This window comes from Heloderma suspectum, chromosome 5, assembly GCF_057233095.1.
Source record: "Heloderma suspectum isolate Gila_16-S chromosome 5, 16-S_ref, whole genome shotgun sequence".
NCBI classification, from domain to species: domain Eukaryota; kingdom Metazoa; phylum Chordata; class Lepidosauria; order Squamata; family Helodermatidae; genus Heloderma; species Heloderma suspectum.
This window is the reverse complement of record NC_139462.1, coordinates 111,745,939-111,771,119: the sequence shown is the minus strand read 5'-3', so window position 1 is coordinate 111,771,119 and position 25,181 is coordinate 111,745,939. Positions and strand designations below refer to the sequence as shown.

Below are 25,181 nucleotides of genomic sequence, written 5' to 3'. Positions count from 1 at the left end.
TCCTCAACACAAGGCAGTTTGCTGCATTTGGTAATGTTTATTTCCTCTTGATGTTGTGTGCCGCAGTAACTTCCCAAAACCAGTAAGATGTACGCACAAGTATTTTTTACATTGGGTTAAATACCTTCAGGGAGCATCCTGCATTCCCAGTTCTGCTATTCACTATAAACTCGTAGCCAAACTAGCAGTAATGCTAAACATCTCTTTTTTCACCTATATTGGGATTAAAACTAAATAGCAAGTATGGGGGAATCCCTGATTTTCGTTGGGGTGGCAACAGACATAACCCTTACCTTCTCCCTCACAGTCTTGACAAAAATCATCCCCCATCCAGTTGTTAATAGCCCTGGAATAGCCATCTCTTTTCCAGCTAATCACTATAAGAATTATGCAACTTTCAGAATTGATGCCCAAATTCACTTTCTTTCTTCTTCTCTCTCTTCTTTTCTTTTTGTGTAGTGTCTTTTAGACAGGCAATGGCTGTCTTTTTTTTAATCTATGTACAGCGCTTAGCAAATTGTAAGTGCTAAATATATACATAGCTTTCACAGCAATAGGACCTAGTTTGGGGTTTAAAAAAAATAAAAGCTGAGATTTGAATTTTTTTTCTCCTGTGCACCCAGGAATCAATAGTGCTCACATATGCCATCTCAACTGAAAAATTGCTACTCCTTAATGACTAAGAGCCAAACTACACAATATGTAGTTTACATAGCATTCAGCACTCTGTGTTGTTTTTATTTACTTGGAAGTAACTAGGTGAACTCCAGCAAAGGAGATCGTTACCTTGTCGTGGTGCTGGAGCTTGAGCACCTCAATGACACCATGAGCTAAACCGTGAAGGGGCACCCAAGAAGGGAAGTTCATGGCAGAGAGGTCAGACTAAATACAATCCCCGGGCAAGGTAACGGCAACCCACCCCAGTATTCTTGCCGTAAAAACTTAATGCATCAGTACAACCAGAGACATGTCGGTATACCATCGGAAGATGGGACTCCCAGGTTGGAAGATGGTCAAAATGCTACTGGGGAGGAACAGAGGATAAGTTCAACTAGCCCCAGATGTGATGACGCAGTTAGCTCAAAGCCGAAAGGACGGCTAGCGGCCGACGGTACTGGTGGTGAACGACGAATCTGATGTTCTAAAGATCAACAAACTATAGGAACCTGGAATGTAAGATCTATGAGCCAGGGCAAATTGGATGTGGTTATTGGGGAGATGTCAAGATTAAATATAGACGTTTTGGGTGCCAGTGAACTGAAATGGACTGGAATGGGCCACTTCACATCAGATGACCACCAGATCTACTACTGTGGAGAAGAGGACCACAGAAGAAATGGAGTAGCCTTCATAATTAATAATAAAGTGGCTAAAGCAGTGCTTGGATACAATCCAAAAAATGATAGAATGATCTCAATTCGAATTCAGGGTAAGCCATTTAACATCACCGTGATCCAAATATAAACCCCAACCATAGTTGCTGAAGAAGAAGTAGATTAGTTCTATGAGGATCTGCAGCACCTACTGGATAATACGCCAAAAAGAGATGTTATTTTCATTACAGGAGACTGGAATGCTAAGGTGGGTAGTCAAACGACACCTGGGATTACAGGCAAGCATGGTCTGGGAGAACAAAATGAAGCAGGACATAGGCTGATAGAATTTTGCCAAGACAACTCACTGTGCATAACACTCTCTTCCAACAACCTAAGAGACGACTTTATACATGGACTTCACCAGACGGTCGACACCAAAATCAGACTGACTACGTCCTTTGTAGCCAAAGGTGGCGGACATCTATACAGTCGGTAAAAACAAGACCTGGAGCTGACTGTAGTTCAGATCACGAACTTCTGCTTGCACAATTTAGAATCAGACTAAAGAGAATAGGGAAGACCCACAGATCAGTTAGATATGAGCTCACTAATATTCCTAATGAATATGCAATGGAGGTAAAGAATAGATTTAAGGGACTAGATTTAGTAGATAGGGTCCTGGAAGAACTATGGAAAGAAGTTCGCAACATTTAGGGATGTCAGAGAATTTTGCCACGAATCTCGGGGAGGCCGAATGCCAGCACATTCAGCCCCCTGAAATTGGTGGCGAAACGGTCTGCCCCCCCCTGCCCCCCGGGACGGGACTTACCTTGGGCGAATCTCCCTGGCGGCGGCGGCTCCAGCAGCGGTTCGGCGGCGGCAGCAGCTACAGTGGCCGGTCTTCCGACCGGCTGCCACCACCGCCATTTCCAAGTTAAACAAACAAACAAACAAAAAAGTGATAGGCTACGTAGACGCTACGCTATTTGCGTTCCCCTTATTTTCGCCGTAGTCTACGTAAATGTTTACGTAGACTAGACATGCCAAAATAAGGAATGCAAATGGCGGCGCCCATGGGCGCTGCCATTTGCGTATGCGCGGTTGTTTTTGTTTTAACTCAGCCGTGATAGGCTACGTAAACATTTACGCAGCCTATCACGGCTGACTGCAGGGACGCAAACAGTGGCAGCTACGGCCGCCGCCATTTGCAGACCTGGCTGGCCAGGATTCGCGGCGGGAGGGACGGGGCACCTCCCCCTCGGCCAGAATTTCGGGGGGGAGGGACGGGGCGCCTCCCCCTCGGCCAGAATTTCAGGGGGGAGGGATGGGACGCCTCCCCCCCCGGCCTGAATTTCGGGGGGAGGGGCGGCGCGCCTCCCCCCCACCGCGAATCAAATTTCGTAAAAGGTAAGTGACTTTCGTACATCCCTAACAACATTGTTCAGGAGGCAGCAACAACAAAAAACGTCCCAAAGAATAAGAAAACCAAGAAGGCAAGATGGCTGTCTGCTGAGACACTGGATGTAGCCCAAGAAAGAAGGAAAGCAAAAGGCAACAGTGATAGGGGGAGACATGCCCAATTCAATGCAAAATTCCAGAGGTTAGCCAGAAGAGATAAGGAATTATTTTTAAACAAGCAATGTGCGGAAGTGGAAGAAGATAATAGAATAGGAAGGACAAGAAACCTCTTCCTGAAAATTAGAAACATCAGAGGTAAATTCCAGGCAAAAATGGGTATGATCAAAAACAAAGATGGCAAGGACCTAACAGAAGCAGAAGAGATCAAGAAAAGGTGGCAAGAATATACGGAAGATCTGTATAGGAAGGACAATAATATTGGGGATAGATTTGACAGTGTGGTCAGTGAGCTAGAGCCAGACATCCTGAAGAGTGAGGTTGAATGGGCCTTAAGAAGCATTGCTAATAACAAGGCAGCAGGAGAAGACGGTATCCCAGCTGAACTGTTTAAAATCTAGCAAGATGATGCTGTCAAGGTGATGCATGCCATATGCCAGCAAATTTGGAAAACACAAGAATGGCCAACAGATTGGAAAAAATCAACCTATATCCCCATACCAAAAAAGGGAAACACTAAAGAATGTTCAAACTATCGAACAGTGGCACTTATTTCACATGCCAGTAAGGTAATGCTCAAGATCTTGCAAGGTAGACTCCACCAATTCATGGAACAAGAATTGCCAGATGTACAAGCTGGGTTTAGCAAAGGCAGAGGAACTAGAGACCAAATTGCCAATATCCGCTGGATAATGGAGAAAGCCAGGGAGTTATAGAAAAACATCTATTTCTGTTTTATTGACTATTCTAAAGCCTTTGTGTGGATCATAACAAATTGAGGCAAGTTCTTGGTGGTATGGGGATACCAAGTCATCTTGTCTGCCTCCTGAGGAATCTGTATAACGACCAAGTAGCAATGGTAAGAACAGACCACGGAACAATGGACTGGTTTAAGATTGGGAAAGGAGTACGGCAGGGTTGTATACTCTCACCCAACCTATTCAACTTGTACGCAGAGCACATCATGCGACGTGCTGGGCTTGATGAAGCCAAGGCTGGAGTTTAAATCGCTGGAAGAAACATTAACAATCTCAGATATGGAGACGACACCACTTTGATGGCTGAAAGCGAGGAGGAGCTGAGGAACCTCATGACGAAGGTGAAAGAAGGAAGTGCAAAAGCTGGGTTGCAGTTAAACCTCAAAAAAACCAAGATTATGGCAACCAGCTTGATTGATAACTGGCAAATAGAGGGAGAAAATGTGGAGGCAGTGACAGACTATCTTTCTAGGCGCAAAGATTACTGCAGACGCTGACTGCTGCCAGGAAATCAGAAGACGTTTACTTCTTGGGAGGACAGCAATGACAAATCTTGACAAAATAGTGAAGAGCAGAGACATCACACTGACAACAAAGGTCTGCATAGTTAAAGCAATGGTATTCCCCCCCGTAGTAACCTATGGCTGCGAGAGCTGGACCATAAGGAAGGCTGAGCGAGGGAAGATAGATGCTTTTGAACTGTGGTGTTGGAGGAAAATTCTGAGAGTGCCTTGGAGCGCAAGAAGATCAAACCAGTCCATACTCCAGGAAATAAAGCCAGACTGCTCACTTGAGGGAATATTAAAGGCAAAACTGAAGTACTTTGGCCACATCATGAGAAGACAGGATACCCTGGAAAAGATGCTGATGCTAGGGAAAGTGGAAGGCAAAAGGAAGAGGGGCCGCCCAAGGGCAAGATGGATGGATGGTATTCTGGAGGTGACAGACATGACCTTGGGGGAGCTGGGGGTGGTGACGGCCGACAGGAAGCTCTGGCGTGGGCTGGTCCATGAAGTCATGAAGAGTCGGAAGAGACTGAACGAATAAACAACAACTAGGTGAGGTCCCAAGTCTACATCAGGACTGCTGTGTGTGGGAGGTTTAACCCTGCTCCCAAAATCCCATGTGTGACTGTTAAAAAAAATGCGGGGGGGAGGGAGCCAGTGACCTGGCTTGTGAAATAGGAGTATAATAATGCTGAAACTGCATGCACTGTCAGGGTAACTTTTTAAATTTTTGCAAATACAGAAAAAATTATTAACAAGATCTGAGTAAGAAATATCATGAACTCCTGTCTGCTGCTCTCTTTCATTTTTAGGTAGGCACACTATTAGCCAATCTCAATTCCACTAAACTCCTGGATTTCTAATTTTTTTTTAAATGATGCTGCTTAACAGGGGAGACTCCTCCAACCTGCCTCAAAAAGGCTTTAAGATGAACCAGAACATTCCTTCCCCATGCAATGGGTGTGTTGACCATTGCCATGCCTTCATTCATTGGCTAAAAACACTCAAAAGGCAGGAGCAGGCCAGTTTCTCACAATACAAATGGTGGAATAGTGGCTGCACATTTTGCCTCATATCTCAGGTTCTACAAGCACTAGATACTTCATTTTCTTTTTAATGAAAGCTGATTATGGCTCATCCAGGGGGAGGTCAAGTGCTGCCCCTCCAGACTCCAAAGCCATCATATAGTTGCCATAAAGCTTCACACTAGCCCTAAACATAGGGCTTGAAAAGATGACATACTGGTATAAATGAAAACATTTGAGTAATCCTCTTACAAATGATACACAAATCCCCAAAAGTGAATTTGCTGACTGACAAATGTGTGGGGGTATAGAAGACATTCACAAAATAATCTCCATAATTAAGTTTAATTTATTCAAATAAGATGGCCAGAGTGCACACTTAAATTTACCTGAGAACAACTGATACTAGTTACTCTAGGCCCATGCTTGATGCAACCCATTACAAATCAAATTTGATTAGTTGCATTAAAGCAATGGAAGTGTTCAAAGATTCTTAGGTATGCATAATGACCTTGTAGTGAGGCTGGTGGGGGTGCATTTTTGAAGTTGTTTGTTGCCTACTGGCAGAACTTCTCAATTTGTGGCTTTTCTTTCTTAATAACAACTTGATGCATCAATTCAAGGCTCATCTAAGGATGGTGTGTGAGTGAAAGGAGATAGTAAATAATAACATACTGTAGTGATGTAAGTGGTAACATCTCACATAAGTAAAGTGCTAGTCCACAACATACAGATGCACCAACATTAATGTGATGTAGAGGACTTTTCCCCACAAAAGGAAAAAAAAAAAGATACACAGACAGAACACTGCATATGCTAACAGGACAATAACTCTCATACCACTGACAGAACTGTTTCATTTAGGCATCAGTCTTGGCTGTGTTATACCAATCACACAAGTATCATACAGCGGTAGCTGTAGTGTAAAGAGGTCACAAACAAGAACAGGTACTGCCACCCTATTTTTTGTATACAAAGGGTAAATGTATACCTTACTTCATGATTACTTTTGTGTCTGGATCTCATGTTTCAGGTCTAACATCTAAATTTGTATGGGATGTTACCATGCCAATGTCCATCCGGAGGTGGGGAGAGTGCTAGCTGAGCTGGGATGACAACAGCAGACTTAATTACCATATTAGGAGTTACTGCCACACTATGGGATACAGCTCAGGGAACACTGCCACACTATGGGATACAGCTCAGCACCCCCACAAAAGTGTTAACATTAAAATTGGCTCAAAGAAGAGAGGGCTCCTATTTTGAGGAAAGCAACCCATGATCATGTGAGAATTCATACGGCTTTCATCTCTAAAGTATGTCAAGTTTACAAACAATGCCTTTTGAAGTCTGGATGTTTTTTAAAAAAGAAATACACTATACAGACAAATGCAGACTCTTTTCAGTGAAACCATTTACACTCTCAAACATATTCCTGAAATTGAGTCCTTCAAGTAGTCAATAACCTGGTATTTAAAGTTAAGATTGCCTGCAGTCTTTCATTAAAAAACAGTCCCTGCATAATACACAAAGCAAAATTGATTCCCTGACCATTGAATGGGTTGCTGAGTTAAAAATAAAGTCACTTTCAATATTTCTCATTCATGAGTATATGTGAACGTGTAAACACAAAAATATGGGGGTGGGGGGTAGAGAAATATCTTAAGTTCAAAAAGGAATAGAATACACTGTTTGAAAAACAATGGCTTTGTTAAATTTGGAACATATGAAATAACCACAGATAAACACAATTTACGAACCAATGTTTTGGTATTCAACAGGCGTTTGACTCAGTCAGTTTTGAGCTCAGTGATGACAATGACTTGGTTTATTTTGTTGGGACTAGCCCTGTGGCCCACACCATCCATGACAAGAGAGGCTTGCTCCACGTGTCACTGCTCCAGGAGAGGCCAGTATGTACCACCACCTTCTGCTTGATGCCACTTCAGTACCCAGCCACAGCAACCAGAAATGATCAGAGGCTTTCAAATGTAAGGTAGTTCATTGCAACTGATCTTACTGTCACCAGGCAAGGTACCTAAGGAGAAGCAACACCATTTCCTTCCAAATTGTATTTGGTCTTCATACTGCTTGAAATTCGTGGGCTTCTAGGAAGGAAGATGCGGAAAGTACAAGTGCACAAGTGTGTCATAAAGCAATAATTTGCAAATATGGGAATGCCTGTATACAGAGGTTACTAGAAAATTGCACAATCCAGCAGGAAGTTCTCCTGCACAAGCCCTACTGAAATGAATGGAGGCTGCACAACAGCACTATTACTATACTCTTCTGCATCTCACATTCATTTCAGTGGGGCTCATGCATAGTGTGTGCTGAATATGGCAAGTCAAATAGGCAGAAACATTTTGGAAATTAACAGAACACTCAAGCCCAATTCACTTTAGAAAACTGGAACTGTGTGGGTGCTGTTCTGTATGTGAAGATGGTCTGTGTAAAGTGGTACCCACATGGGTACAGCATGACAGCACTGACTTGAATCAGGCCTGCTAATCACAATGAAAACAAGACTGATTAAAATCAATGCCACCCAAAAGTTGGGGTTAGGATTAGATGGAAGAGCATCAAAACAGTGCTATATACTGGTGACTATCATGCTGCTATAATAATGTACAAACTGGGTCTTTTTGCCTATCTGTCTGTCTGTCTGATTCATACACACACATGTGCGTGCGCGCACACACACACACACACACACACACACACACACAGAGTCAGTCATATGCTCAGTTCAAGTCTGAAAAGCTGAAAGCCTACCCTTTTTAGCACAAGGTCTTGGCCCTCACTAATAGGTTGAAGGCAGATTTATATGAGTCCTTCACAGTATGAAGGGTATAATACACACATGAATTTTGCGTAAAAAGTCCTAAATCTGAATGTTCTCTACAAGTACAAGCCAGCAGGAATTATTCTTGCACAAGTCCCACTGAAATATGTGAGAGCTACAAAAGAACACGATTGTGCACTTGCACAGCTCCCATTCATTTTAACGAGGAACACGTCTCACAGGATTGTGCCCTACGTCATTTACGTTTTGGTTACTTTTAAACTTTTTTCATTAGTTTCACTGCATAATATGGCCCTTGATAGAAGTTTTGCACATTATAAACTGCAAATTATTTTTCCATAATTTAGTTTTTGGTGTCTCCTTCAGTAGAATTGCATTTTTCCATAACAGAGACAACTTCTTCATTCGTTACAGGTGAATCTTTTCCATCATTCTTTCCTTTTCTTAGAGCCTTCAAACATTTATCAAGTCTTTTTAAGAACACATCTATATCTTCTTTTGTTATTCCAATGGCTGCAGCGGCATTGAGGTATGCACAGTGATACTTGTTTGTATGGGACATGAAGCCTTTGAAGGTGTAGCCACTCACTGTTTGCAGAGTCCCGAGGGAAACCGCCCTGAAAGCAAACACTTAGTTAAACGCACAAATGCCTCTGGAGAAAACACAGCAAATGTGGACAAATTAGGGCTAATTAAAAGGAAATAAAATCCACTAAGGCTGCAGTTTTCTGGGCATTTACCTGGGAGTAAGCACCACTGAAATCTGTGGGAGTCTGCATCTTTTGGGCTCACTGGATAAAATCCAACGTAACTCCTACTTAGACCCACTGAAATGAGTGGGATTTAGTTGTCACAACTAACTTAAGTCCCATTCATTTCAATGGGTCTACTCTAAGTAGGACTTATGTTGGCTTTTGCCCAGTAACTCCTATTGCTTACAAATATTTTGATTCATTGAGCCAGTTTGCATGACACGACAGCCCATCGTGGGTTAATTTACCCGCAAGCAGCTGCTGCATATGCCGGCCGCCATTATGAATATGCAGGCCCAGGCTGGGGGTTTGTTGTATCATGCAAACCTGGCCAGCAGGAGTTATTTGAGGGTTAAACAACCCTCACATAACCCTAAAACAGACCGCGGGTTCTGCAAGGGTTAACCCTCAAATAACCCCTGCCGGGTGGGTTCATACAACACAACAAACTTGGGTGAACCCCACCTGAGGCCTGCATCTTCATAATGGCAGATGGCATGTGGTGTGGTCCCCCAGGGGTTAATTAACTCAGGGTAGCTCTGGTGTCCTCTGAACCAGGTAGGTGTATTTCTGAATTTAAGGTGTTAAAGGAAAGACTCACCTTGCTCCAGAAACTTGTCTGGTGAAAAGCATTGATCCAAGTTGTGTAATAGCAGCACCACTTTGTTCATCTAGCTCTTTGAGTGACATTGCTGAAAATGAAAAGTAGCTGTGTTGCCATAAATTATAATAACATTATTTCCAACAACAAAAAACATATTTTACTATTGCAAGTCAACAGTTTTGGAAAAATATCTAAAATAAAAGCAATTTGGGGAAATATGAAAAACCAAAGGCAAACACAACAGACACTTCTAAAATTGTGACATTTCAGATTTTAATACAGTGTGACCACTGCTGATGTAATACTGCCATTCTCCCAACCCATCATTGAGAGACCAAGGGTGGACTGCAGGCTTGTGCACTCCTTCCCATCCCTTCTCCTCATCTGATGCAAATTCCACCCTCTCTTCCACCATGGTTCAATATTACACCTGCACCAATGATAACTATGATTGCTAGCAAAGGTTAGCTTCAACCGTGAATTGAAATCAGAGTTTGAAGCTCATTGGCAAACCCTAATTAAGAAGGAACCTAATTAGTGTTAATTGTCATTCACAACTGTGCAGATGTATCCATTAACCATGGTTAAGTCTAACAGAGCTTGGGAGAGAGAAATTCATGACAGAAAGGAGAAGAGAGAGATGGCACCAGATCTGTATATTTAAAGAAACATTTTTTTCCTCCCAAAGTTCAAATTAGAAAACGCAGACATTTTCACACCCTCGAGATAGCTTGCAACCAAATTTGATTATGAACTATGGCCTTAAACTAGTTTACATACTAATCCTCAATGTACATACTGACTGTCATTTCTGACAATGCAGTTGACTGTTTTGCGGATCCCTTGTTTTAATGGTTTTTAGTTGTTTTAATTCTCAGATTATAATTATTCATTTAAACATGGAAGCAGCATATTTTAAATGAAACTAAATTAATTTTAAAGAATATACTGTGAATATATTTTAGTTTTAACCATTTTAGATTTTGACCTGATGTTGTATCTGCCCTAATATATTTTATCTGTTTACTTGTTTCGTATATGTGAATAGCCTATGGCCCACTACTAAATAAATGGAAATGGAGTGACATATTGACTGCTGCTTTTCTGCCACATTATTATGGGACTTGTCTGTGCCCACAGTCACATCGTATCGGGGGAAATCAGCTGCCACAGAACATATATGAAACTGGCCCTATATAATCACCACTTGCTTTATTCCACCACAGATTCCTTCTTGACAGGGTACATGATGTTGTAATTACCTAAGGAGATTGGATTGTGAGGTGTATCCAGCAGTCTTTCATTGTAGGCTTCTGCTAATTTCTTTACCTCACTCGAAAGGTGGGAAAACATTTCCTATGGAAAGAAAAGGATCAACCGCTTTTAGTCTTACTGGTTATTCTTTACAAAACATAACCTCTGAATGTGCCAATAAACACTTCCTACTTAATACTTAGATTACTCAGCTAAAACAAAATCAACAAAAGCATAGCTGCAGCCAAAGACAGCAGGTAAGCTCAAGTGGTCTCAGGTAAGCTTGCATCCCAAGGCAGGTGAAGCTGAGGAGGAAACATTCCTGATAACTAGGACATGTTAAAAGAACTTTCCAAACAATGCAGTGGCACAGAAAGTTAAGGAGACAGTTCAGACTTATCTGCGCCCAGACCTGCCTGCCATAAGATCAGCATGAGGCTTGAAGAACAGCCCATGCCCCAGTCATCATAAAAGCCAAAGAACAATACACCTCCCTCCCTCCCTCCCTCCCACTCACACACACAGAGGATTTGGCACAGCTGCCCTCCTCTATATACTTTGGCTAATTCCCTAAGCAAGATTACCAATGGGAAGCCAAAACCATGCAACTTGTGCATCTGAGCTGTTAGGCATTTATTACAGTAGTAAGATCAGCTAATTTAAAACCAGGATATTAAAACTACTAATTAACAATATGTATGTGGCCGGCTGATACAGGGGGGAAAAAACGAGTAACACCCCTGATTTATTAGATGATCTACATTTCAGAATTATTTTTTTCCATTTTAATAAGTGCCTAGATAATACAAGCAACTAGCTAAGCAGTTTGCTGTACAATAAATTAATAGCACCTTGTATCAGGCAATACGTTTTGTGGGGTCAAATCCATATCTAACCTCTATTAGAAAATCTGGCTATTTTGTGAGGAATTTATGAGGACTTCAAACACAAGTCTTACTTAAAAGAAATGTAACTGAATTCCATTGATTTTTCTACATTGCCAGTACTATATTTAACTCAAGACGCAAAAGAATCTTATCATACTAGAAGAGTATTGAACAACTTGTGCACTTAAATGTCAGCTAAATTTCCAGTAGGGGAAGTAAAGAGATTAAAAACCCAAGTGAAACAATGCTTTAGGCAAGACCAGCAGCAAGTCTGAGGGAAAAGCAAAAATGTTGCCTCCAAAATGTGCAGCGTATGCTCTAGTCTTCCACAACTAATTTTTAACTATTACAACTGAGAGTGCATTCCAACAACTAGCCAATTGGGGACATTTGCAAATCACAAATTGCAGTATTTCAGTTAAAAGGGGAACAGATAATCTCACATAGGTTTGTGGCACTGTGTCCACATGAGTAGACCTCTCAAGTGAGTGGTTATTGCAGGAGCATTTGGTTAGCTGTTAGAACAGGCCTGGAAGCTATTCAGATGTAATGTCAAACTATGGTTTAATGTTATAAGAATGAGCTTTGGGCTAGAAAGGTCTGGTCTTAGCTTGTAGCAAACTATAGTTTGCCAGATTTGGATCAGGTGACAAACTAGTTTGGCACAAACCAGGATTAGAATTCTAATCTTGACATGCGAGGGAAGGAGGAAAGGAAGAAGGAAATGCATGAGCCAAAGGTTTGTGCCTGGTCAAACTCATCACCACCACCATAGTTTGTTGTTACGTCTGAACAGACTCTAAAATCCAACTCAGAAAATTCAGCGAATAACTTCAAACAATGGTTGGGATCCAAAATGGAGTGCACAGCCCCCCCTTCATGCAGCAGTCCCCACTCCTCCCCAAAGACCACCAAGGAAATGGAGTGCACAGCCCCCCCTTCATGCAGCAGTCCCCACTCCTCCCCAAAGACCACCAAGGCTGGTAACCCAAGTGGAGTACATGAAACATGTTCCTTTGCACTATGCAGAGAAGGAAGAAAATCTGGGCTGGGCTTTCTGGCTCTGCGGCACAGATTAAGCTCCTCTCTGCAAGATGCTGGCTATGCTCCTTATTGATATGAGCTCAAATAATGTGCAATAAGATTTGACGTGAGAAGAAGGCAAGAAAAGGGAGAAAATTATTCTGGCTTTTTTTATAGCCTGGCTTCTTTTTTGAGTAGGTGTAGTGGAACCAATATAGAAAAGAGCACTCAATGTCAAGCTATAAATAGCTCCTGCTGAGAACATAATAGCTCTGCCTCAGCCTTCATAAAGCAAAAGGCAATAAACCATCACTATTAAATTTTTACCATTCAGAAACATGCACATTCAAAGTACACTTTTTTTAAAAAAGGAGGGGGGGTCTTATTTCTACAACATATCCAATAGCAGGAACATATTTATAACATTCAGAAAATTGTGTTTATGGAGCAGAACTACATTTTCAGTTATCAAATTTGCTTCTTGGTTGAAATTGTTAAATATCTAATGCTTTATTCACTAAAGGATTCACTACGGGGGGATACATTACATTACTTTTAAAGATATATGGTCATTTATTGAAGATTTATCATCTGCCCAATAACTGCCAAATTATTTGTGGTTCCCAGCAATTCCTAATATTCCTCAGTAATTTACTGTAAAGCGAACCTCCAATCAAGATCCAACTTTACAGAAACGTATAGCTGATTTGTTTGATGCCTTTTGGGGGGGGGGGGGATTGGCACAATAGAACTGTTTTCGTTTTAAAATGGTCATAAGCCCTTTGTGGAGAACTGTGGAGGAATTTTACACCATCGCATACCCAGGCACCACCGTGGCTCTTCTGGAGCAATTACAATAGTTCTTTCGATTTGTATTCAAACTGCTGCTGCCCTCCGTCCCCCGCCCCATTTCTGATGAAATACAAGTCACAACTTCTCACCCCTGAATTAAAAATCAGAAGTGCACTTAACTCTTCCACCATAAAGTACTTTAATGCGTAAGAGTAAGAGTTTCCTACCCTTGGTCGAGCCTTTCTCCCTGTTTTTCTGCATGAGTCACTCATCTGCCTGTGCCTCCTGACGAGGAGGTAGCAAGTCCAGAGCAGTGACTCATGCAGAGATAAATGGGCAGCCTTCTCTGATAGTGGGTAATTCTGCCATGCTTCTTCAGCAGGAGTGACTGACTGATCCAATCACTTCTGATGCAGTCACAGCAGAATTACACTCACCACCACCACTCCCATCACACACACATCACCTCCTCAAGACTAACTAGAAGGAGATAAGACTAGAGCAGTGAAACATGAAGTAATGTAGCAAGTGGCCTCCTCTGGGCATGTGTGGCGGGGGAGAGAAATACTCTGGGTGCACAAGAGCCTTTAATTATGTATTACATGTAGGGATGCTGGAGAAATTCAAGACAGACTAAAATAAGCTTGGATTTCTAAGAATCCAACCTGTGGAATTTATTCATTTTTTAAAAAAATCTTGGCTGCCTTTCAGGGCAGAAGCCTTCCCAAAGCAGCTCACAGCAATAAAATACATAAAACAGTTAAAATATTAAAAGTGATAAAAACATAAACACAATAAAATAGCAATAAAAACAACAATAAAAGCCAACAATAAAAACAACAACAGCAGCAGCATTAACAGCAACAATCAAGAGAAGGCCATGGTAAAATAATATGTTTTCAAGGCCTTCTTAATAGGGATAGCGGAGAATTCCGCCACGGATTCCAGTGAGGCCGGATTCTTTACATTCTGGCCCCCCGGAATCCGTGGCGGAACGGCCTCCTGCCCTCTGCCCCCCGCAGTATCCCTGTGGGATGGCACTTACCTGGGGCAGATTCAGCGGCGGCGGCTGGTCTCCTGGCCAGCCGCGGCAGGGCTGCTGCTGCTGCTGCCATTGCCATCCTTGGACCGTGATAGGCTATGTAAGAATTTTACGTAGCCTATCACGGCTAACCTCAAAAAAACAAAAACAAAAAACGCAACGTACGCAAATGGCGGCGGCTACGGCGGCCGCCATTTGCGTTCCATATTTTTCGCCGATTTATCTTACATAAATATTTACGTAAGATAAAACGGTAAAAAAAAAGGGGGAACGCAAATAGCATAGTGGACGCTATTTGCGTCCCTTCATTTTTTGCCGTTCTAGCCTACATAAATATTTATGTAAAATAAATCGGCGAAAAATAGGGAACTCAAATGGTGGCCACCGTAGCTGCCGCCATTTGCATACGCTACGGGGTTTTTTTGTTTCTTTTTGAGGTTAGCCATGATAGGCTACGTAAATTCTTACGTAGCCTATCATGGTTGTCTGGCTGGATGCAAATGGCAGCCGCTACGGCAGCCGCCATTTGCGTCCGCACCAGGCCCTCCGCGGCCAGAATTCCGGCTGTGGATGGCCCTGGCCGGCTGCTCCGCGGCCTGGCCACAGAGCGGAGCCAGCCGTCGAGGATTCCAGGGAGAGGATCGGATCGCCTACCCCCCCCCCCCGTCGAGGATTCCGCGGGGAGGGATGGAGCAAAGGTAAGTGAGTTTCGTACATCCCTACTTCTTAAAAGCCTGCAATGACGGAGCATAGTGGACCTCCAATGGCAATTTGTTCGAAAGATATGGGGCCACTGCAGAGGAGGCCCTCTCACATGTGGTCACCCACCTGACTGGTCTCACAGTGGGTGAATGAGAAGGGCCTCTCTTTCTGATCTTAAAATGTGGGCAGGCTAGTATGGGTGAAGGCAGTCTTTCAAGTAACTTGGTCCCAAACCATTTACGGCTTTAAAGGTCAAAACCAGCACTTTAAATTGGGCTCGGAAACATACTGGTAACCAGTGCAGCTGGTGCAGCTTAGGCATTATGTGATCAAATCACCTAACCCCCACCAATACTCAGGCGGCCGCATTCTGCAACAGCTGAAGTTTCTGAACTGTCCCCAAAGGCAGCCCCATGTACAGTGTATTACAGTAGTCCAGCCTGGATGTGTCTAGTGCGTGGGTAACTGAGGCAAGGTCCATCCTCTCCAGATAGGGCTGCAGCTGGCGTTCCAGCCTAAGCTAGTAAAATGCACTCCTGAACACTGCAGCCACCTGGGCTTCCCCAGTTAGCTCAGAGTCCAGGAGGACTCCTAGACTGCACATTTGGTGTTTTAGAGAGATGCAACCCCGTCTAAGACCAGTTGTAAACCTCCATCCACAGTAGCTGGTTTTCTAACCCACAGTACCTCCATCTTGTCTGGATTAAGTTTCAGCTTGTTCACCCTCATCCATCCCAAAATAGTCTCCAGACTCTGGTTCCAGAGTTCCACAGCTTCCCTGGGATGTGCAGATGGAAACGAGAGGTAGAGCTGAGCATCATCTGCATACTGATGACATTTCAGCCCAAATCTCCTGATGACTTCCCCCAGCAGTTTCAGGTACATGTTAAAAAGTATGGGGGGACAAGATGGAACCTTGTGGCACCCCACAGGCTAATGGCCATGGGGTGGAACAGAAATCCCCCAGCACCACCTTCTGAGAGTGCTCCTCCAGAAAGGACCAGAACCACTTTAAAACCATGCCTCCCAAGCCCAATCCAGATAAACAATCTAGAAGGATACCATGGTCAATGGTATCGAAAGGTACTGACAGGTCCAGAAAAAACAACAGGATTGCACTCCCCCAATCCATTCCCCAGCATAAGTCACCAACCAGGGCAACCAAGGCTGTTTCTGTCCCATAACCAAGCCTGAAACATGCTTGGACTGGATCTCAGGAACCAGTTTCATCCAAAACAGCTTGGAGTTGTGAGGCCACCACACGCTCCAGCGCCTTGCCCAATAATGGCAAATTTGACAGAGGGTGGTAATTATCTGAATCCAAAGGATCTAAATTTGGTTTCTTCAACAAGGGCCTCACCATAGCTTCTTTCAAAGCTGCAGGGACCTCATCGTCCCTCAAGGAGGCATTTACCACCTCTAAGGTCCAAATATCCAGCCCAGCTCTGGCAGATTTCACAAACCAGCATGGGCAAGGGTCTAAAGGGCAAGTAGTAGACCTCAGTTCTCCAAGCAGTTTGTCCCCATCTTCAGGTTGCACAAGCCAAAAGGTATTCATAATATGACTAGATGGTGCACCAGCCCTGTCCAAATCAGACCATCAAAACAATAGCATCCAAGTCAACATGAATACGAGCAATTTTATCTGCAAAGTGCCTGGCAATTGTTCACAGTGGGCCTTTGAGGGTTCAAGGTGTTGTGTTCCAAGGCCTACACCCAAGAGGCCCTTAACCAGACAAAAGAGTGCCGTTGGACAACAGTGAGCAGTTACAATGGTGGCGGAAAAGTAGGATTTCTTCGCTGTCATCACCACCACAGAATAAGATCACAAATGGATTCTTACCTGTGGTTGATCATATTCATTTCGAGTCTTCCGCCATTTGCGCTCTAATTGTCAACACAGCCATTTCATCACCCTCAGCTCAATGGAATACCAAGGAGCTGACATGGTTCTACAAGTAGGTCAAGGATGTTTGGGAGTGATCATATCAATAACCCTAGAATCTGCTGTAGACCGACCTCCTCAGGCCGTGCAGAGTCTGTGGACTTCTGGCTCTTTCTTTCTTCTTTCTTTTTAACTTCCCCGAAATCTTTGCATATTTATTTGTAGGAAAATATGCACGTTTGTGCTGAGACTGGTACATACATGAGGGGAAAATTAGAATGGAATGGAGGACAATACGCTAAATGTTACGTACTAAAATAAATTATCTAAATTGTTGTGAACCCTTTTACGGAATTATTTGTGTATTTTTCTACACAACAAAAAAAGATTCAAATCTGTCTGTGAATGGATGATGGAACAAAGACACCTGACAATCCACAAAACACAGATGGAGTGGATTTTACACAATCCGTAATCCCTAATTACATGTGACATGATACTGTGCCCCGGTACACCATTTAGAAATTACCGACCTGGCCTCTGTATCTTGAGATTTCCATAGTAGGTGGAAATGAGGAGGCACTGTGTTAACAAGTCATTTCCAACAATAAATCTGCAGGCCACAGGGTGGATTTTTTGTTTTCCTTTACAAGAAGCAACCAAACAATGGCACAGACACATCACCCATGAGTCAAAGAGACTTCTATTTTGGGTAACAACAAATCACTCTGCTTCTATTTAATAACATACAAGAATAGTCTAAAGCCTGCAAAAAAGTGTTAAAAAAATTAAACATGCAAGAGTTGAAAGATGCAAGAACTGCAGTAACATGAATTTGAATAAGGTCCCTTACATCGGCAAATCAGAAGATCTTCCACAACACAATAGGGGAAAAAAATCAATGACATGGTATTTGTTGATGTACTGCCAAAGCAAGTCAATTATTAGAGACTGAGTCCTACAAAGGCACTTTAGTTATAACAGGAAAAATATGGCTACTGTTGTCATTTTTTCCTTTCTTGCAAAATGTCTTGATTGCATAATGATGTGCAACATTAAATAAAGACTTTGGTTCCTATTCCCTAGTTTCACTAGTTCTATAAAATAGTATTTTTTCTGGCTCCCAGACCCTTCAAACACACATCTTTTTTCCCCTTGCAACTCTCCATTTCCCTCATTGTCTATCACGTTCAATTTATACACTCAGCAGAATCAAGGGGTACAGCTCTTCTGGAGGTGTGGGGGGGGGCAGGGAGGTTGAATGTTTGAATGCTCCCCTATAATAAGTAACACAAAAACCTAGCCTGAAAGGGGAAAGGCTCACCCCAGCCTCCATCCCAAATTACTAGTTTTCTATGCTCAGAAAATCTTTTTTTGTGGTGAAACACTCAATCAGGCATTCCGCCCCACCGCTCCCCAAATTATCTAATGTACGGTGCAGGAAGAGTTTTATCATTTGATTCTGCTAAATCAAGTTTGTAACAAAATATAAATAGTGATGCCACTGAATTTTGTAATTAGTTGGCTCATTGGTCAAAACTTGTCTGCTCGTATTGCTCACCTCTGTAGTGAACCTGGACCAATGTATTACAAATTTGCTATTATGTTCAGAATTGATTGCACATCATATGCAGTCTGCATCTGCACAACACAATTTCTGTGCACGCAAGGAGTCAGTTTAACCCTTGAATAATCCGGTGCATTTACTACGGCTTCCCTCATCATTTCCACCACTGGCGCAGCTCTGGTTCTGCAAAAAGGAGGAGGACCTGTGGTTTCCTTCATATACTGATAATCAGTGAGTAAACATCACATGACATCATCTCACAGGCAGGCCATGTGGAAACAACCAATCAGGTAGGGTTGCCACACTACACAATTCCAAACTACATCTCCCAAGCTGCACTTTGATAATGCGCATGTGCAAAAACCCATATGCATGAAATGAGATCTCATAGTAAAAAAGAACTCTCGTTCAAACTTATGTGGATGAATTCGTTACTTTATGAGTAAATAACAAATTTACTTGGGGCAAGTTTGCCCATCACTAGTTATAAACACATTTTCAAGACTGCACTGTGAGTGAGACACACAAACAGGGTGGAGAATTAAAACTGTACTTCTAACTTTAGTTCTTGTGTTTCCTAGGTGTAAGGGTTTTGCAGTAAGATTAATGGGTTGTTGACCAAGTGGTCCCTCTGCAGCTTCAACAGCATCTCAACACTAACAGTTGTTTTTCTCCATGCAGTACTAGATGTTGCACTGAGACTGCATATGTGGTCATGTTAGATGATTTTTAGCTAAGGATCAATAAGGGAAATTGTACCCTATCGATCTTATTAGGTCTTGTGGAAGCCTCATTCATCATGAGGTGATGGCATCTCAACTGTATGACTTGGTGCTTGCTTGCAGGGACATTCCTGAGCAATTCTACTCATATCTGGCAGCAAGGCTGTTGGGTGGTTACTTGTAATCTCTCAGAACCTTCCCTGTGGGGTCCCATTTCCCAACCCTTTTTTGATCAATGTGTACACAACACGCTGCACCAGAGCATGTGGAGTGATCAATGTGCTGCCATCCAGCTCTCTCTTTTTCCAGCATTCCTGCACAGTGCCTAGTTGGGGTTTTGGCTGTAGTCAAGAATTTAATGCAGTCAAACAAACTTGGCAGTAAGTCAAGACGAGGTTGAAAAGAATGATACCTGTCAACTTTGGAAATATAGGGGTAGGGAATCTATTACCAGATAATACTTATTGGATGGCCTTAGGTAAGTCACACTCTCTCAGCCTTTCACTGGGATGTTCCAAGATAAAATGGGACAATCCTATATTCAAAAACCTGCGCTCCAAAGAGGAAGGACAAATTAGAAATGCAATATATATCAAGAAAAAAAACCCAGAGCTTTGGTTGCCAGTATAAGAAACATAACAAAAAGAGGACATAACTACAGGCCAGACCACAACGCTTCATGCAGACAATGCTCCTATTGCTAACTATAGCAGCTGAAGTTCCACAAGGGTTTGTTACATGTTTATTGCAATTTAATATTGTAATCTGCCATCTGTTAATTTTGAAATATTACCTTTCTTTCTTTTAGCAGCTGTTGATACCCTTTGGTGCCTAAGGTCAGCAATGTAATGAGAACATCTAACGAAGGAGAGGCTGACGCTCTTCCTGGGGAAAAAATAGGATATAAATCATTTCTTTTCTTATTGAGGAGAATAAGCTATTTGGGTTTCTTTTAGAGTTCTTTTCTGAACAAAAATCAATTTAAAAACTATATACCTGGGTACATTTTGCTGATCTCCTGTATGAAGGAGTCATTGAAGCCAGCAATGATAGCACCACCTACTGGAACCATAAAATTTTTGTCCAAACTTTGCACAAAAGCATCTATTCTGCCTCTTCGTGCTCCCTAAAAAGACAGACACAGAATCAAGGTGAGAATCAAGATGGCACAGTCTCCATCAATACTATAAACATAGACTTGGTTCTTAAAAATCCAACAGAGCTATGACTAGAGCAATATTAGTCAACATCAGCAATCACAGGTACAAGCCACCAGAAATTTATTTATTTATTTATATTTATTTATTTCATTTCTATACTGCCCAATAGCTGAAACTCTCAAAATTATCCTGTGCAAGTCCTACTGAAGTGCATGGGAGAAGTGTCATGCTCTTGCACACCTCCCATTCATTTCAATAGACCCTGAAATGGAGAACTTTCCATTGGATTATGCCATGGTTTCATAACAGAGACTCTTTTTTGTATTGTTGCAATGAGCTGTTTGGTAAGGAGAAGAACTAGAACTGGTCTTTTGCAAGCCCACCATTTTTCAAAACATGCCATAAAATTTTAGCTATATAATTCCTGTTCAGGAAAAGTTCTGTGTAAGACTATAAATACTGAACTCAACCTATTTTACTAGAGGAATACGCTTTCTGCAAATTGAAATCAATCTGTGAAGAATGTAGGTTTTTCTTTTCTGTAAATGTTGGTTGAATAGGGTTTCTATCTAAACATTCTATCTTTTTATTAAACATAAGTATTAGAACAAAATTCTATTAAACGTAAGTATTAGAACAAAATTTACAGACACCCTCACACACAGTGCTTAATAAAGGCTAGCATATTTTCTTATTCTAAGGATATCAGCTGTCCTTGTATAGCGAAGCCCAGTTGAACATTAAACACATTGCATCTTTATTCCAGATTCTAACAGCTCAATCCTACATGTGTTTACTCAGACATCCCACTGCATTCAATGGGATTTACCCTCTGTTTAGGATTGCAGCCTAAAGCAGGAACCCCCTGAACTCTTTGGGAAATGAATGTTCTTCAGAAGAAAAGTATGTGTTTTAATCATTTTAATATACTTCTAACCTACTGCATCACAGGGATTTTTGAGCCACTTACATCATAAAAACAAAACAAATGGAAGAAATAAAACAAGCTAAGCTAAAACAGCAGCAAGATAGCAGCAGAATAAAATAACCTAGCTAAGATTCTAAAATCAGCAAGCATGGAAACAGAATTGACTAAATTAAAGTGCTGGGGAGCATAAAGATGGTTTGCATGGTGCAAAACTTCAGGCATGAAGTGCAGACCTAGAGAGAACATTCCACAGGCAGGGTGCCACTACAGGAAAAGCCTCCTCTTTTGTTCTCCATCCACCTCACCTTAGTTGGTTGCAGACCATGGTTTATCTGTATCAGTACCCTGCCCATGGAACTCTCTCCTTCAGGAAGGCAGACTGACCCCTTCCTTGTTCAGTTTTACACAGAATGTTAAACGTTAAAATTTTGTTTTATTAAGATTTGTTTTGCTAAAATGAGGAATGTTAAAACTTTTTTGTTTTGAATGGCTTTTTAGTATTTTAAATATATTAGCTTCTCACTCAGTTTCTAAGATTTTCTCCTGCTCTTAATTCTGAGGTTTGTGATGTTTTAAGATTTTAAAATAGTTCTTAGATTTTAATAATAAGTCACCTTGGGGACGCTGCTTGGACCAAAAGGCATTGCATTGTTTTATTGTTCTTATTTATACATTTAAAACTCAGAGAATGACCTCCCCAGATAATCTCAGAACATGGGGAGGTTCACATGAGAGCTGGTCGACACCAAGGTAAGCTATAAGGCCTTATATGGCTTGGGTTCCGAATAAAACCAGTGTTTTGAATTGTACCCAGAAATGCACAGGAAGCCTGCAAGGGCATGAGCTAACAGTACTCCCAATTCCTTAAGGGTTCAAACCCATCCCCAAAAGGTTGAACCCTATCTCCCAGGTGAAATCAGCCTGCCAATAGCACCTCTGCCTTGTTTGGATTGAGCTTCAGGATCTACATATCTGTCATACAGTGGCAAATCCTCCTACAGCTGTTTCCCTGTCAACAGAACATATCTTTATTTTCCCCAAAACAAAGTGAAAGTATTCAAAATAGAAGGTGACCTCTCTGAATGTGTAAGCATAATTTAAAAAAAGACAGGAGCAAGCCATAAAGCAGTGTACGTACAACCCAGTGGACTAATGTACTAGTTGTGCTACTCAGGGTTTTTTTAAAAAAACAAGGCTATCATTAGAAATGATTTATTATTTCCATTATAGCTGAAGTAGGAAGTTAAATTGTTCTTCACATTGTGAGCGTGGTATGTTTAGAGGTAATAGTGGAACTCTCCACAATACAAATGTTAACTTGGAAATAGCCATTACAGCCAGCCTTGCAAATATGTTTGTGGGGGTTGGAAGGGAATGGTTGTCCACCCAGTTTCTTCCCTCCTCTCTACCACCCAACAATCCTTACACAAACCTCACTTCTGGCACTAAGAGGCATAGGGGAAGCATGAGGGGGAAGGAAGATATGGAAGATTCATGCTTGACTTTGTCACCTGGGGCCAATTCTCACTCTCCCCAATTGTTCAGGCAACCATCTAATTACAAGAATTCTCTCATCTCCATATCCTCTCGTGGGCTGTTCCATCTCTCTGGAATTTCTTGTCCCTGACACCAAGTCTTTCCTCACACTCAACCCATCTGATACACCCATAATGCTGGCTCTCTGCAAACCATGGTTTGCAAATCAGGAGCAGCCTCAAGGACACGTGCTCCCCCAAGCAAATTCCCACCTCCTTTACCTTTTTGATATTAATCATGGTTTAGTTATAGGTGCACTGATGATAGCCACTGTTCTCTTGTCAGTCAGAATTGATGTGGGTGTGCAAACCATGGTTATGAGGGACCCATGGTTAACATCAGTGCACAATTAACTCTAAAATATGGTTAACACCAGCAAGGTAAAGAAAAGGAGAATTTGCTCACGGAAGGGGAAGATGGAACATGAGGCTGGTTCCTAATTTGCAAACCACGGCTGGCGTGGAAACACTGTTACATCTGTATCAGATCTCACATTAGGCAGCAGTTAAAGGATTGTCTTTTCATTCATTCAGGCCTTCCTCTCTTGATTTTCTTTTTGGCCTCCTTTTCTGTCATCTTTGTTTCTCCATTAGCTTTTTATCTTTTTAGATTATAAGCCTTCAAGCGGGGCTATGTCTTCTTAACCTTTGTGATTTGTGTACCAGTGATGGTTTGAATATTATAAATAATATATATTGTATTACATATTGTATTTCACATGAAAATGAAACTGTTCCACAATACCAGGAATAAGTATGAGTTCACAAGGTGAGGAAACAGACCTGACATGAACTTTGCCCTCTTAATATTTCATGTGTTATGTGCTTTGCCAAATGTCTTTACAAGCCATGTCCCCTTTATCTGCCATGGGACAAGAATTACATATGTCTACTCAATCTGCTGTTTCAGCCTGCACATGAATACCTTCTATGTCAATGGAATTGTACAGGGATACTTGCAAAAAAAAAACTTTGACAAATTTAAGTATCTCATCAGTATAAAGGAACTGTAAAAACTGATTCTCGCATTTTGCAATATGGGAAGATTCTCAAACAGTGACTTAACATGTAATTTTGTGTGAGGAAGTGTTTGTGTAAAGAGCCCCAAGTGGGCAAAATCTACATCAGAGGGCAAGAAATGGCCCTAATATTAGGTTAACTGATTTGTGGACCAAGCTTCCTATCTGTTAAGAAAAATAAGACAGATGCCAGGTCATAGACAGGAACATCATCATCATCATCACATTTCTATAGCACCTTTTTAGTGTTTAAAATTCTTTACATACCTATCTCATTGAAATCAGTATTATCACCCCTACATTGGTCTCTGTGTGCATGTGTGTGAGAGAGAGAGAGACCCCATCTGTAGAGTACACTCAACATGTCCAAGTTAAGAGCCTGGCTACCTGTTACAATCCTCATGTAAGCCAGGCTCTGATAGCTGAAAATTCTGAAGGCTGAAAAAGCCTTTGCAGCTAATTGTCCCTGCTCCTGTCATTTGCAACCCCTAAGAAAAATTAGCCACTAAAAGTAGAGTTAAGCATAAGAAGGGAGGGAAAAACAGTCTGCATCTCTAGGACCCCTTCCAGCTTTCTCTGCCTGTCTCTAAAGAAGCCTTCAGAATTTTCAACAGTCAAACTTTGGCTTACACTTTGGCTTACCTTTCACCCAACCCGTAGACAGACTAGAAAAGCCAAGTACCCCTTCGCATTTCAGACTCTTTAGAAATATAACATTGCCAACAAGCAAGCTCAGAAATTCACAAAGTCTGTTGTGAGGCTCAAGCGTATTTAAAGAGAAAAGGCCTGCATTTCAAGTAAACACACCTTACCTGCTGAATGAGGTGCATACATTTGGAAGACTGAACTCCATAGGCGTTATTGACAATGTGGGGGATGTCATATTTTGTGCAAATCTCAGCCAATTCTTCCAGTCTGCAAATATGACATTGAAATTCAGGCAAACACAATGAAGACAGAAAAGTCATACGAGGAACTAGATAGGCAAGACTGAAATGAATTAAAAAAGAAAAATAAGGGAAAGCAAAGTAGAGCAGCTCTAATAAGAGCATCCCAGTCACTGTCCTACTATTTCAGATGAGACAGAAATTCTGACTGGAATTAAAACAGTTGCTTAGGCTACAACGAGTTTTTGAAAATGCAGGGATATGTTTCACTTTGGACAAATTACCATCATGCTATATCACCAACTGCTTCTGCAACTCCCCTCAGTTGCAAAATTGTCATCAGGGACTGCTGACTATGGAACTAGTTTATAATATTTGGGCTCAGGACACTTTTTTGCCCTTCATTAAATTATTTTACATCGAAAGTCAGGCTTAA

At 41.8% G+C, this 25,181-nt stretch overlaps 1 protein-coding gene across 7 annotated transcripts in view; it reads right to left on the bottom strand.

The window, feature by feature from the left end:
• Positions 1-5,508: 5,508 nt before the first annotated feature.
• SEPSECS (Sep (O-phosphoserine) tRNA:Sec (selenocysteine) tRNA synthase) overlaps positions 5,509-25,181 on the bottom strand; it is a 36,052-nt gene continuing 16,379 nt past the window's right edge. For 4 of the 7 annotated variants that reach the window (XM_084857008.1, XM_084857009.1, XM_084857007.1 and 1 more), the window contains 6 exons: positions 24,671-24,773; positions 20,213-20,342; positions 20,010-20,101; positions 10,605-10,698; positions 9,340-9,430; positions 5,511-8,603 (listed from right to left, as the gene is read on the bottom strand). In XM_084857008.1, the coding sequence (XP_084713134.1) occupies positions 8,330-8,603; positions 9,340-9,430; positions 10,605-10,698; positions 20,010-20,101; positions 20,213-20,342; positions 24,671-24,773 (784 nt within the window). In that variant the 3' untranslated portion in view covers positions 5,511-8,329. Of the gene's footprint in view, positions 8,604-9,339; positions 9,431-10,604; positions 10,699-20,009; positions 20,102-20,212; positions 20,343-24,670; positions 24,774-25,181 lie in introns of all 7 variants that reach the window. The other 3 variants (XR_014792187.1, XR_014792188.1, XM_084857004.1) reach the window with 2 other exon arrangements.